The 15,410-nt window shown below is 40.1% G+C and overlaps 2 protein-coding genes across 2 annotated transcripts; one reads left to right on the top strand and one right to left on the bottom strand.

Moving 5' to 3' along the window:
• The first annotated feature begins 3,929 nt into the window (after positions 1–3,929).
• Positions 3,930–6,936, top strand: ptchd3b (patched domain containing 3b). The gene is made up of 4 exons (XM_084912637.1): positions 3,930–4,646; positions 4,730–4,851; positions 4,943–5,088; positions 5,420–6,936. Exons 1-4 carry the CDS (start codon positions 3,930–3,932, stop codon positions 6,934–6,936), a joined length of 2,502 nt encoding a protein of 833 aa, XP_084768763.1.
• A 433-nt stretch (positions 6,937–7,369) lies between these two features.
• yme1l1b (YME1-like 1b) lies at positions 7,370–15,068 on the bottom strand. Its single transcript, XM_084912765.1, has 18 exons — positions 14,884–15,068; positions 14,226–14,360; positions 13,913–14,090; positions 13,183–13,275; positions 12,620–12,729; positions 12,038–12,188; positions 11,873–11,956; positions 11,441–11,614; positions 11,192–11,344; positions 10,940–11,072; positions 10,670–10,732; positions 10,365–10,477; positions 10,123–10,278; positions 9,835–9,986; positions 9,592–9,718; positions 9,376–9,449; positions 9,195–9,281; positions 7,370–9,078 (listed from the first exon to the last, which is right to left on the bottom strand). Exons 1-18 carry the CDS (start codon positions 14,914–14,916, stop codon positions 8,935–8,937), a joined length of 2,160 nt encoding a protein of 719 aa, XP_084768891.1. The 5' UTR covers positions 14,917–15,068; the 3' UTR covers positions 7,370–8,934.
• Positions 15,069–15,410: the final 342 nt, after the last annotated feature.

The following is a 15,410-nucleotide window of genomic DNA, read 5'->3' as shown; positions in this document are numbered from 1 at the left end:
GACGTCACCGGTGTTCGCGAGATTTGAAAATGAAACACAAAAAAATATTATTATTATTATTATGTTGATACAAAACTAAATTATTTCGTTTTTAAGTATGAAGATTTTCTAACAATTATTTAAAGTGGCAAAGAACTTGTATAAAATATATTAGCTCTCCTGATAAATGTTCTAATTTCCTTGTATTATGCTATGAAAATGGGAATAGTTGCAGCAGTTTATTGAAATATGTAAGCATACATGGAAATACAGAATATAAAGCAAAATCAGAGTCTGTACGTTTCCAATAACCTTGATCTTTATTCTTCAACACAGCCTGAACTCTCTGAGGCAGCTCTCTTGTCATTTCTTTAAGTAGTCTTCAGGAATAGTTCCCCAGGCTTCAGTAGCGGTTTTTGATACGGGCGACACAGGCGGTTTACCGTGGCGGCATCGTGGTGGGGGGCGGCATCACGGGCATCGGCAAAAAAGAAATTGCTCGTACTCATGCTGCCCCGACGTCATGCCAAACGCATATTGGGAATGGCATAGGCACCGATCAGTTTTCTATCGCCCATTTGCTGGGAGTGAGGGCGCCCTTCGTTTGGGGCACAGGGAGGAGAGAGCGGGGCGGCGGGGGATTCTCTGACCGGCTGGAGCAGCGTCTAATAACCAACTCGCAAAATAAAACAAAATAAAAACAAAACAACAAACACGAAAACACCAGACATCATGATACAGACTTATAATTTGCACCGATGTTTTTTCGAAATTCTATACGCGAAAAGTGAGCGCGAGAGACCTCGGTGCGCCTGCTCGCTGCTGAAGTCAAAGTAAACTTTATTGTCATCTCCGCTACATACAGTCCAGTACATAGAGAGACGAGATGACGAGGCTCCAGTTACAGCAGTGCAAGTAAACAAACAATAAATATAAGAAGAGTAAGAAAATAAATATACACTTTAGGACTAGGGGTAAAGGGATCAATAACAATTTAAAATTCATAATTTACAGTTTGATGATTTAAAGTCTCACACACAACCCGTTTTTAAAGTTAAAAAAAAGAGAAAATAAGAGGAGGAGTGTAGCGACTTCCACAGTCGCTAGAGGCCGGGGATGGAGCCTGCCTATTTGCCTGACGCGCTGTCAACTTTACGCAATAATGCCAGAGGTGAAATTGCTTGCTTGTTTATTAAAGTGCTTGAAAAGTTTACAGAGCAATGTGATCGGCTCGCGATTCAAACTCTTAAAACATCACAGGCTCAAATGCAACAAGGGGAAACCAAACAAATGAAAACCCAGTGATCATTAAAATTCAATACATTTAATTATGGCTCCTACAAGGAGAAAGATACAGGTAAGCAGATTTGTCATTGGATAATGGCAGGTCATGTATCCTACAACATTAAGAATCAGAATACTTTATTAATCCCTAAGGAAATTATGTGGGCTACAGTTGCTCCAAGAAGAAATGATAAAAATAGTAACAGTAACAGACTAAACTCCAAACAATATATACAATAATATAATATTAATTAGGCAGTGTCAATTGTTGATTTGTCCTGTTCTCATTGTATGACGAATTATGATGTCTGTTTAGTAGCCATTTGCATACTATGCATACTCTCTCTCTCTTCATATGTGTGTGTGTGTGTGGGGGGGGGGGGGGGGGGCACAGGGAGTGTTCGCCCAGGCTAGGACATTCAAAGCTCTCTGCTCTCTGTCAAACTTATTCCACACCGTTTCATTAGCAGTGTGGGATGCATCTCTCAAGTCCTATCTCGTGTCTTTGCATGAGTTTTCAAAATACTATTTTATGTCTGTCATAATTGTGCTATCTTTGTCATTTTGTGGATGTACCCATGGCTTTTGTGACAGGTAGCTTATAACAAAGTGCCTAGACAAACAATTTAAAATTGCTTAGTTAGTTTTGTGCTTTTTTATGACCTTTTATGTTTATGTTTATGATCCATAGACCAGTGTTATATTGTTTAACAAGCAATAAACAATTTGAAAGACCTTCAGAAATCCCGGTGAACTATTGCTCAAGAGCACTTCAAAGGAGCAAAACTCCTTTGAATTAAAATATAAAGAAATGAAGGGTTCTCAAGATTTTTTGCAGGGGTGGTGCAGAGAAGAAGCAATAATCTAGTTTTTCTAGAGTGAGTTTAGTGAATTTCACCTACGTTACTTCATTTAATTGGTGTTTGGTCAGAAATAATAAGAAAATGCAAATATATGTTTACACTATGCAAGTTATTCATGACTTGCATAAATGAGCATCCCCTAAAACCAACTAAATGCTACCAGGATTTGAAAAGCTGATCAAGGCAAATGCATTTAGTGTCAAATACAAGTGAGTTAAACATAAAGATTGGAAACTAATTTCTGTTACAAGCTGTTAATAAAAGCTTTTAATAATGCATCTTTGTTCTTATTTGTTGGGATTTCTCCCGATCTTAACAGTTAAATGTTTGATTTTGTTAGTTCTAGTATTTACACACATGTTCTTGCTCTGCTATGGGCCAGCTTACCCTTCAGGCTGAACTGAAATTAGTGCATGGAACCACAACCACAGGAAATGACTGCCTTCAGGTGGGGTTACCTTTCAAGTGCCTAAATAAAGAGTCACATAATGGAGCACAACATGTCTTTGTTTTGTGCATCGGCTTCATTCCATCAATCCTAAAAGGCCCTCCTTTGTGTAACCTTTACGTTACCCAAACCATGACATGGTATCGCCCGAGGGTTGTGGGGGAATAATAACGGGGTGCGTTTGCCGCAGTTAACGCTGTGATGCTTGAACTGTGAAATAGTCAGAAAATTCATCTTTAAAAACAAAACAAAAAAAAACTAGGGTGTTTCTTGAACCTGGCCAATGAAAAATGAAAATGAAAAAGATGTTAAATATAAATTTACATATATGAATTTGGATTTGTATCATATTTGCTTTTGTGCAAATTATTTAGGCGTTTTGAGGGGAGAGAAATCACACTGTTTTAAGTTGTGCTGGTAAACTAAAAGTAGTCTGAAAAACTCATGCATCGAGTATGATACATTTGCATTGCTGGGTTAATTATATGAGGTGTGTCATTTGACTGATAAGGTCACAGGAGAAAGAGTGGGTTTTTTCCATCCGTTTATATCCTCATTGTCCGTAACCATAACCATAATCATTGGCACTGATAACCACACTGAACTTTGTACTAACATACTGGAAACCATCAAGTACTCAGTGAGGTCATTGTGATCTACATATTATTACCAACTTATTTAGCTTATGTGTGGTTTTGAGCACTTAAAAAGAAATGCTGTAAGTATGTATTTAGAAATATTGGATTCAGAAAGTTACAAATGGATTGTAATAGTGTCATGAAATTGAAATAAAAAAATGATGCCAAGATGGTTATAATATAACCAAAAGGAGGAGTCAGCAGTTCCCTGCTCTATATAAATGAGTGCTCAGGAGGTGTGGTGGTGTTGAGCGCTCAGGAGAGCTCATCTGTTTTTTTGGTCTGCTGTTAGTGCATCTTCTTTTTAATCAACACTCTGGGAAATCTTTTTGGTTGAAATTTGCTCTTCTCCGTTTATTTTTTTTTAGGTGTTTTGCTTTTTTTTACAGATTCCAAAGATGATTTTTTTTGTGATACAACAGGATTAAGCAACAAGAAACTATAGCAAAGAGTGAGATAGAACCAATGAACCGTATGAAACCGACTCTTCCTGAACAAGCTCACTGAGTGAGCCTTTCCTCAAACCACATTTGCTGAAAAGAAACTGCAACAAAGAACGTGGAGCCAAACAGGAATCTGCGGCACAGTAAATGCTTCTCACAGCAGCCTGTGACGATAGTTTGAACATTTCTGAAAACAAAGGAGCAACCGATTTATATCCACAAAACATATTTTTGAGCTTCTATCATCCTGTCAAAGGAGCCAGGTTTTGCAGCTATGGCCAGATGTCGCATGGATTGCATAGAAAAGCCCCTTCAGAGCTTCTTTAAGAAGATGGGTAAATCTGTTGGATCCAATCCCTGGTGGTTCCTTATTGCCCCCCTTATTGTCTCTGCAGCTCTGGGAAGCGGGTTTTATTTTACTCAGGACAGACTCTCCAACAATATTGAAGAGGAGTTTACACCTTTTAATGGACCGGCCAAGACAGAGAGGAAGCACTTCAGTGAAATGTTTCCAGAAGATGATTCCATGTTTTCAAGTTTGCGGCAGACCACAGATGGAAACTATGCCACTCTCATAGTTACAAACGAGACTAATATTCTGACTGTTAAAATGCTTGAAGAAATCCTCATGTTGGACTCTAAAATCAAGAACATGTCGGTAGAATTTGACAAGGAATCATTTAAATATGAGGGCATCTGTGCTAAGGTGATGAAAAACTGCACTTCAAACATCATTCTAGATATCATTCAATACAATGCCAAAAATATAGAAGCTGTCACACTGACATTCCCGTGGTATCACAATGGTAACACAAATTTGCCGTTGTATACAAGTCTGGGGGGTGTGACTAAAGGAAACACTTCAGTTGTTGAAAGCGCTAAAGCTATACAACTCTATTACTATTTAAAAGAGGGCAACAAAACAAAAAATGACCTTTGGTTGGAAAGCTTCATTAGTTTGGTGTCGAATAGCTCCTCACCTTCCCTCCAGGTAAGAACTCACATTTTGTGTTTAAGTTATTATCCTCCCACTTGGTGAGATTGTTCCTGCTCATTCTTTTTCCAATCTTCTAGGTATCATACTCCACCTCAATGTCAATGCAGTGGGAATTTGAGAAGTCTCCAGATTCTGTCATCTCTTTATTTTCCATCAGCTACTCTATTGCCATCACATTTTCCATCATAACTTGCTGGAGGTCAGAAAAAAATAACAGCCAAGCCTGTGATTGAATGTATATTTGACAAATTACTTTAAAGATAAAATAAAATATGAGTTTGTTTTTTCAGGTTGGATAATGTGAGGACGAAGGTGTGGGTGGGGTTCTGCGGCGTTCTCTCTACAAGTCTAGCGGTCCTGAGTGGTTTTGGTTTGCTCTTGTTGGTGGGCCAGCCTTTCGTAATGACAGCTGCCTCCTGTCCCTTCATGATTCTAGGTGAGGCTCTGTTAAACATTCAGGTAAACTGTTCAGTTAAGGCAGCAGTTTGTAGAAAATGTTATGAAAAAGAAAAAGCTTTAGCAATATTTTCACAGCAGCGATTGTCAACAAGACCTGCATTCTTAAAATAACACTTACAGTTGATTGATTTCAGCAATGTTTTCTAAGAAACTACCATTACAGCTGATGGTAACCCTGTCATTAGTGGTCTCTATCTCCCCTAACCCTAGCCTTGTAGACACTCACACAAACACACACCAATACTCTAAGCCTGAAGTCTTATTTTGCATTTTAAAAATATTCCCCACTCTGACTTTTATCACTAAAGGTATTGGGATCGATGATATGTTCATCATGATCTCCTGCTGGCAAAAGACTCGTGTTCTGGACAGCGTTCCAGACCGGCTGGGTGAGACCTACAAAGATGCTGCCATCTCCATTACCATTACCACCCTCACCGATGTGCTGGCTCTCTTCCTGGGCTGCATCACACCCTTTGGCTCAGTCCAGTCCTTCTGCCTCTATGCTGGAATTTGTCTTTGCTTCTGTTACTTCTACAGCCTGACCTTCCTGGGTGCATGCATGGCTTTAAATGGGCAGAGGGAAGCAGAGAACAAGCACTGGATCACCTGCATTGAAGTCCCAAGTGATGCATCAGGGAAATCAAAAGCCTTCTGGTTGTGCTGTACTGGGGGTCGGTACAACCAAGATACTGAAAAAGAGGAAACAGAGCCCATAAGTTCTTTTTTTGAGAGGTTCTACGGTCCATTTCTGACCCACAAAGTGACAAAAGTCTTTGTGTTTGTCCTTTATGCAGGTTATTTAGCTGCTAGTATCTATGGCTGTGTAATCTTAAAAGAAGGACTTGATACTAAGAACCTGGCTTTGGATGATTCTTACATTATCAATTACTACAACCATGAAGAGGAGCACTTCAATGAATATAGCTTCAGTGCAATGGTGGCAATAGAGCAGCAATTCCCCTACTGGGACAAAGACCAACAGAAGCATTTAAATTCTTGCATTTCAAGTTTTGAATCACTGAAATTTGTCAATAACACAATGGCTTGGTTCATTTTCTTTGAAAACTATGCAGGAGCCAATAATATACCCATAAGCTCCCAGGAGGATTTCCTAAACAACCTGAAACCTTTCTTAAATCTTGACCCATTCTTAGCACAAGACATCCAATGGACTCCAGACGGTAAGATTCAGGCATCTCGCTTTTTCCTTCAGACAAAAAACAACGTACCAATGGCAGATATGATGGTGGAGCTCAGGAAAACTGCAGAGGAATGTTCAGTGAAGCTCCTGGTGTACCACCCTTCTTTCATCTACTTTGACCAGTACACTGTCATTTTAAATAACACCATCCAAACCATGCTCACCGCTGTGATCGTAATGCTTGCAATCTCTCTCATACTCATACCCGATCCTCTCTGCTCACTTTGTGTAGTGTTTGCAATTGTTTCAGTCATCACCGGCGTGACGGGATTCATGTCCCTCTGGGGCGTCAATCTGGATTCCATCTCCATGATCAATCTGGTCATGTGCATCGGTTTCTCGGTAGATTTCTCGGCGCACATTTGCTACTCTTTTGTTTCCAGTTCCAAAAGTGACGCCAATGAGAAAGCTATTGAGGCTTTGGCGATTTTGGGTTACCCAGTACTGCAGGGAGCACTGTCCACTATCTTAGGTGTGGTGGTGTTGAGCGTGTCTGGGAGTTACATATTCCGGACATTTTTCAAAATCGTGTTTCTTGTCATTGTGTTTGGACTGTTCCACGGCTTGACGTTTATTCCAGTGTTTCTCACGTTGTTTGGGGCCTGTAGCAAGTCACGTTAAGCTGATGCCCAGTGCATCCGTCTGCAGATTTGAGAACATTTAAATTACACTCACGCTAAAACTGTGGATGTCATGCCTTTAACTTGATATATATATAAAAAAGGACTATTGTTTAAAATATAGCAAACCTGTGCGCTCATGCTAAGATACTTTCAGTGTGTTTTCACACACTGAAAGTATCTATCTATCTATCTATCTATCTATCTATCTATTGCTCATCTCTAACATTGTAGGCTCTTTATCTAACAATACAAAACACCTTGAGGCAACTGAGGTCATGACCTGGTGCTACATAAATAAACAGATTTGAATTGAACTGAATAAAGATTTAATAATTGCTGAGATTTTGGGGGGTGTTTAGTTGTGTCATTTATAACAAGGACGTATATGCAGTGTTGTTTTATGTGCATTTTAAAATAAATAAAGTCACCTGTACACACTTAAGTCTTTATTTGGGTTCCTTTTCCTTTACACTGAGGAGAGATGTACAGCAAAGAGCCATTCAGTGTACACAGCATAAAAGCTTCACTATACATCTATATACAATGTTCCCCTTACACCCTAAATATATACACAGATAAGTTACTCACTAAAAGGCGAACAAACAGAATATACTGTGGCAAACTGGAAAAAAAATAAAAATCAAACATCAAGATGCACAACATGCTGAAATCAGCGTTCTAAATATGGATTACATACACATTTGGAGAAAGACATTCACCGCTTTGACGTAGATTTGTACAGACAATCTGTGCTGGTAAGCGTTTGATTTGGAGTCATCTTACAATTAAATGAAATTCATTTTCCCTCACATCTTCTTTCACACCTGGAGAAAAGTACCACAAAACATTTAGCATTGTTTGTCCACTGTGCTATGGAGATTTGTTTACTAAGCAGTCCAGTATGCAGGACCAGACACGGGCTAGAAGCCTTTCGACAGTTAAGCGATGAGAACGGGGACTGAAGCACAATACTGACAGAGCTGGACTTTTAGCTTCTCTGAATAACTGCAGAGTCTTTATTTCACAATTTGCATGTACAAGAAAAACTACTATGTCACTGAGGAGGCTTCCAAAAGCCAAACTCGAACTTTAAATAGATTATGGCATTATTTTTATTTCAGAACTAAAAGCCTTCCGATCCCAAAGCTGTATTGCTACGCCAAACACAGCCACTTTACGTCACGTGCTTTTCTGAAGCTGAGGGGCAGTTTTTCTTCCATTTGTACGCTTGAAAGAAAATTAAGGGCACAAAGAGTGCACACGAACATTTTAAATATCCACGCTTAGCCAAGGTGCTGAGCCATTGTAGTTCAACTTTATCCTACTTCGGAAGAAAAAAAATTATATAGTAACCTTCAAAATAAAGCAGCAGGGGAGTAAGATACACTGGAAACACACCTCACAAATATCAGATATGAACACAAACACATGAAGAGAACTGAAACATGAGTAGAGATTCACATATATTCTGGACGCTGTATCAACAATGACCTCTTTGGGTTGATAATACATGTGGTGTTTCCAATTGACCAGAAGTGAATCTGTCTTTGTCTGGCTAAAGATTAATATGGTGATACGGCTGAGTTATGAGGAACCCTAAAAGAAATTCGGATGCTGTTATGTTAGCAGTACATATTTACATTCATGTTTTGTTTCCTCCCACCAAGCAATAAAATGACCTGAGCAAAGTCTTTAATATTAAACATTTAGTCATTCAACCTTTAATCCCATACAGTGAGCCAGTACTGCTATTACATGTGAACACGGGGCACTCGTGTTTATGCTTTAAATAACAGCACTACTTATCTGGGGATAGTGATGGGATTCTGTGAAGGTGAGACAGCATGAAGGGATGGGATTTTCCCACAGGAACACTTGTAAAGTGACATTATAAATGCAGGCCTCTGAGTCCATCCTTCCTTTTTCTATCAGTTGACCTCTTAAAATCTACCTCCTCCTCCGCCTGTGCCCAGAGATATTTGGGTCCTCTCAGGGTTCATCTGGTCTCCAGGGTTTTGCCCTCCAGGACCAGCTGAATCTCTTTGGCATCTAGTGTCTCGTACATGAGCAGAGCATCTGCCAGGTTCTTGTGCTCTTTAGCATGAGACTTCAGCAGGGCTTTGGCGCGCTCATATGACTCCTGGAGAGAGCAAAAGAAAAGATGTTAGAGAACATAAACAAAATGTTATATATATTTTTTAAGAACATAGCAGGAGCTGAGTTAGTTTTTAACATTATATAACAGATCACACAGACCTTGAGTAACACTCTGATTTCTTGCTCCACAGCTGCTTGTGTCTCTGGGCTTTGTGCTGCCAGATCAGTGTAGGTCATTATACCCAGCTAAGAGACACACAGGCAAAGGGGATGCTTGAAAAAAAATGAATGTAAGGACATATAAAGTCTTTCACTTTGTGCTGCTTTTAAGCAAATATACCTTTTCACACATTCCATATCTGGTTACCATCATCTTAGCAATCCTGGTGGCACTATCAAAGTCGCTTGATGCTCCTGAAGAACAAGAAATGACTCATTCAATCCTACATCATACATACATAAATCATTAATTCCACCTTGTCCTGCAGCTTTCAGTGTGTTTCCACAATCTACTCAGTTCATTCACTCTCTGGTCACTTCAAGGACATTTTCTTACCAGTTGTGATGTAATCATGGCCAAATATGATTTCCTCAGCTACACGGCCGCCCATGCTGACATCCATCTGGGCCAGAAGTTGAGAGCGAGTCTCGCTCCACCTGTCATTCTCTGGAAGCATGGACACCTTCAAAGAAGCATTGAAGATGAAGTTGAGGATGTAGAAGATAAAGAAAGTTTTAACCAGGCATTAAAGTTTAAAGTTATGTAGTGAGAGTATGAACCAGCTCCAGCTTTCCTTACATGTCCCAGACTGGGGCCTCTGGGCATGATGGTAGCCTTGTTGATTGGCATCGCATCTTTGGTATAGAAAGCTACAATTGCATGGCCTGATTCGTGGTACGCCGTGATGCGCTTGTTCTTATCATCTATCTCTGCACTCCTTCTCTCTGGGCCTTGAGGAAAAACAAAGAAAAGACCACTGTTCACAGTGCTTGTTCAAAGGGGATCATCTGACTTTCGCTGTGTTCGCTGTTATCGTAGCCTCTTTACTTTCGATGATGTACATCTTTACACCAAACTATCACTCACCCATGAGGATTTTGTCTTTAGCAAACTCCAGCTCCTTCATAGTGACCATGTCTTTGCCATCAACCGCTGCCTTTAGGGCTGCCTGGTTCACCAGATTTTCAAGGTCAGCACCAGAGAAGCCCACGGTGCCTCGGGCAATAATATTGGCCTCGATAGCTGCAGAAATAACAAACAACATCCATGTGGTTATGAAAGGGCATTATAATGAACCTATTCCTCATTAGCAGATTCTAATTTCTCACTTGGATCCACTTTGATCTTCTTTAGGTACCAGTTGAGAATTTCTGTGCGTCCTTTCACATCTGGTTTGGGCACAGTCACTTGCATGTCAAAACGCCCTGGGCGAATCAGGGCACTGCAAGGGTACGTCAGTTGGTTAAAAAGAAATGATAAAGTGCAAGCATATAACTTGAAACACAGCCCGGAGGGTTTAGCTCTTTTTTTGTTTGCATTGCCAATTACAACTGATAGAATGAAGACTGTAAACTTTGACATTTCTAAAATATGAGCAGTGATATTTTCGCTGGGAATAAGAGGCAAAACATACTTATCTAAAGCCTCCGGGAAGTTGGTTGCCCCGATGATGATCACCCCTTCATTTGGTTTAAACCTACAAAATTAAGATTTCAAAAATTTAAATGACTCTCATTTAAACCTCAAAAAAAAATATACAGTACCATCATTATGCCACCCAAACCAATCACAAAATCTATCATACTGTTTGTAATAACACACAACATTTAGCTTTTTGAGAAATTATTTTAGCCGACATGCTCCCTGAACATTCATAAATGTGAGTTTTGATTTTAGAGATTACCCATCCATCTCAGCAAGAAGCTGGTTGATCGTCTGTCTGGAGTAAGGGTGCATAGGAGACTCTATCCTTTTCCCACCCACGCTGTCTAGTTCATCGATGAAAATCACACAGGGAGCGTTGGCTTTGGCCTCCCCTTAAGAAAAGCAGTCACCCAAAAACAAACATATCAAGCAATCAACTTTAAACTCTAAATTAACTAATACAAAAAAAATGATGCTAATAACATTTTTTTTTTTTTTTTTTTAAACGCACTGAAGAGATTCCTGATGCGACTCGCTCCCACTCCAACGAACATTTCGTCAAACTCTGAGCCGGAGGCATAATAAAACGGTACGTCTGCCTCTCCTGCCACTGCTCTGGCCAGCAGGGTCTTTCCAGTCCCTGGAGGGCCCACAAGTAAAACTCCTAAATTAAAGAGAGACAAAACAGAGGAGAAAAATGAGTTTTAAAAGAGTAATGCCAGAAGTCACTGTGAATGTGCCACTGTGAAAAATAACCTACCTTTAGGCAGCTTTCCTCCCAAAGCTGTGAACTTTTGTGGGTTTTTAAGGAACTCCACCACTTCCTGCAGCTCATTCTTAGCTTCTTCGACCCCTTTCACATGCTCAAATGTCACATTTTTCATCTGCACAGGGTCCACGGCTGAGTCCAGGCCTGATGTGGTTCGGAACCGCACTGTCCAAAATGATTAGATTAAAGTTCGAAATCATGCGGCATGTCATGGTTAATCAACTCACACAGACAAACACATTACATGTTAGCCACATCATACAGCAGCACCACTGCAAATGGTTTAGTTGGAACAAGCTGACTTAGCTTGCAAGTGTTTAGCTCTACTGTTAATATTTTAACTGATTATTAAAATATTAGTACTTTGGAGGCAAATTATTTTGAAACTAAGATCCAGTGTTTGGAGGGAAAGAGGGCCTTTACCCGATATGAAGGGCGTCTTCGAGATGCCATACAGCCCAACGAGAAGCAGCACCAGCAGGATTAGACGAGTCCTCCTAAGTGAGTCTGATGGTCAAACAAGAACATCAGCACAGTTTAATTCTGTATAATGATACTGAGTCTAGGTGTGTTTGTACTGAAACTTACCTTGAGTTCGCTGTGTCAGGGCTTGAGCTTTCAGGAAACCCTCAGCGAAGCCCCTCTTGAACGCATCTTGCTGTCCATCAGGTATGTTCTTGTTCTTCACCATGCTGTCTAGACTTTCAACTTCTATCCCCTTGTCACGTGTGAGAAACCCCTGCAGTCCAAAGAAAGTCTGGTCAGTACTGCAATCTAAAAGCCTGCATCACTGTTACTCTTGCAAGAACCACCAGAGCCACAGGTTTTACAACTACAGGGACAAGATGAGGAAAACTTATTCTTTTTTTTTTATATTTATATATATATATATATATATATATATATATATATATATAAAAAAAAATATTTCTTTGGTCATCAAGTTAAATTACAAGTCTGCAGGTGTCACAGACTAAACAGATATAAGCTGTCACACATTCCTCAAGTTTTGTGACTGTAAAAGGCAGTGTGCCGAATTTCTGCTTTGTTTTTCATACTTGCTACTGCATTTTATCATGCACATTGATGACAGAAAGTATTAAAAATGTTATACACGTCCATAACATAAGGATTTGGCAATGCATGCCAACCTTGTGAATAAACATGTACCTTCATAAAAGATGGCGTGAACCCTTCAGAGTCGGCAGGCCGTTCGAAAGCTGACTGCAGTCGTCTTGTTTTGCTCCTTAAAGTTTTAAAACCTCTGGTCTGAACCAACGCTGAAATAAATCACGCAGACATAAACGTAGTGAAGTCATCAGCAACTTTATCAAAAACAGAGTCCAGTAAAATAGCTCTTATCAGTTATGTCAATGGGATGAACAAAATACAGGAAATACTTATAGATCTGACCACAGCCATAAACATCACTTAGAATTAACGCCTTTATAACAATTTCAAATAAACGTTTAAAAAGTTCCAGCAGGAGAGCTTGTATAGACATTTCACAAGTGTAGCTAATAAATTGGTCAGTGAGTGTAAATGTATATGTTGTTACAGCTAGAAGTACAACGCAAATGTAAGATATGCTTGCAATGACCCTGTCAGTAATGTCAGCCTGTCTTGCTTTCACATAAACAAACAAACAAACTCAGATCATTTATTTGTTGTAACTCAATATGAAGTTAGAGTCTTTCATAAAATTATTGAACTACTTTGTAATCCATGGTTACCTGGCCGGTACTGGAGATCTGTACAGAAAGACTGAAGTGGTGAAGGGTGCAGCCTTGAAAACACCGGTGTCGGCATGCGACTCCATGAGAAGCCTGGGGAGAGAGAACAAAGTATAAGTGTCGTTTAAATCATGAGGTAACTGCAGGGCAAACTGGTAGCAGATGCCTTACTGTCTCATTAAGACCTCAGTCACACAAGCTTAGAGACCAGCTGGCAGTCATTTGGCAACTACTGGTCATAAGAGAAAAGTGTGCATTCATCAAAATGTTGCAAGTGGTTGCTGGCAGTCACCAGGCTTAGAGACCAGTCAGTGAGAAACCTGTAACCATAGAGGTTCGCTTCCTTTAAGCAAGGGGAAAAAAAAAGTGCATTCCATGTTTGGCTGGCAAGTAGTTGCTGGAGATTGATGGGCGGGAAATTGGTTACAAAGACGTATATGGAGCTGCACGAAAAAGGTTCTTTTGACTGCTTCGGTCACTAACAGGTTGCACAGTTGCTCAAAGTTTGCCTGGAAGATGAACTAAAAGTGATGGCACCAATCTGCTAGAAACCCAAGCATGAAGGTTTCTGATGCAACCGATTTCACCAGGGGAATGCACATTTTTCCCTCGCAACCTGAAATTGCAATAGGGTTGCTAACTGGTTTGTCGCCCTGTGTGACAATCATTTAGTAGCTACACTAATCAATCTGATGTGAGATAGAGATATATTGAGATACATCTTCCTCACCATGCTTATTGTGGAAAAAGGAATGTGTGGAGAGATGCGAGGTCCTCCAGGCCATCTGACCACCAAATGCAAGTGGCGCTTCCTGTGGGCTCAAGTGTGGCAACACACGAGTCACCAGCTCATCCAGCTGCTGCGTTCCCAGATCTGATAAACCCAGCTCCCGTAAATTCCACACAGACTGTAAACAAACAAAGTACGTAGTTCTTCCTATCAGGTGTGCATCATATTTTTAATAACATTGAGCATGTAATGTTTTGGTTATTGCTCAGAACATTAAAGCAAGTGTCAGGACATGCACTTGTACAGCGAGTACCTCGGCACAGTGTAGTTCTGGGTCTGCAGCACGCTCCTTATGTTTTCTTGATTTGCAGGAGGCACTGCTGCTGCTCCCCACTGAGCTTTTCAGAGAGTGGAGGACGTTGATGAGGTGACTCAGGGGTACAGTCACCTGTGGTCATTGCAATCAGTTGGTGAATGACTAGCACGTTGTGAATATCAACAGACACATTTACAAGCTGAAGGCTGCTCATATTGAGACTGGTGACGATGTAGACAGATCACGTTAGCTAGCCGGTGTTGCAAAGTTGCATGGCATAAACAAACATAAACATAGCTACATATAGGCGATTGACAGATTAATTAATGACACATCGCTCAATGACGCAGTTTACCATTTGACACACAACTAAGGACACAGCGGAGACGGGGAAACTATCATTAACGCGCAAGCCAAAACTTCTCTCAACGACCCACGTTGCTTATTTTACTTTAACTACGGGAAAACAGCAGATAACTGGTGTGGCAACATGTCCACCGATGTAAATGCACAGTTCAAAATAAACTACAACGAAAGACAGCAGGGGGAGTCATACAAACAGGCTAAGGTTAAGCTAGCTTACTAGCACGTTCAAGTGAACCAAAAGAACAAGAGCGCTACTATTAGCTTGAGCTAACTTATCCTGCTTTCTTACCTGAGGCTGGACCGTCGTTGACAAGGAAAACATATTTAATTGTCACCTGTGCAAGACCCCAGTTAAGCTATTTGCAAGTTATATGACTGTCCCTGAGAGTTAAAGGTCCGTGTTTGCGGCAAGAAGTGACAGCGGAAAATAACCCGGATATGACCTCCACCATGTTGTGACAAATTTTGTATCCCGGTCGAAATTTGACTCCCTTTTGTGGTCACGCTAAAGTACCTATTTATTTATTTTTAAAGAAATGTCCACATTGTTTTGCCCAATCTTGAGCTGGAAATTAATCAAGCATAACTTACTAACCACTAAAACTGATTTATCTGTTCCGGAATGAAAGCATATAAATGTATTTTACATCTCAGTAAAAAAACAAAAAACATAATAGTAATATGCATAAAAGTAAACGCACTTTACGGGGTTTTTTCAGCTTTTGTAAAAAAGTAATTTTGAAAATTCGTGGATAATAACAATAATATATTTTAGCTTTTTTTTTTAAATAGCTTGCACATTCTGGTGGATTAACC

Source organism: Perissodus microlepis, chromosome 18 (assembly GCF_051167445.1).
Source record: "Perissodus microlepis isolate ML-2025 ecotype Zambia chromosome 18, ASM5116744v1, whole genome shotgun sequence".
Taxonomy (NCBI): domain Eukaryota; kingdom Metazoa; phylum Chordata; class Actinopteri; order Cichliformes; family Cichlidae; genus Perissodus; species Perissodus microlepis.
The sequence above is the reverse complement of the archived record's forward strand: the minus strand, read 5'-3'. Positions and strand labels throughout refer to the sequence as shown.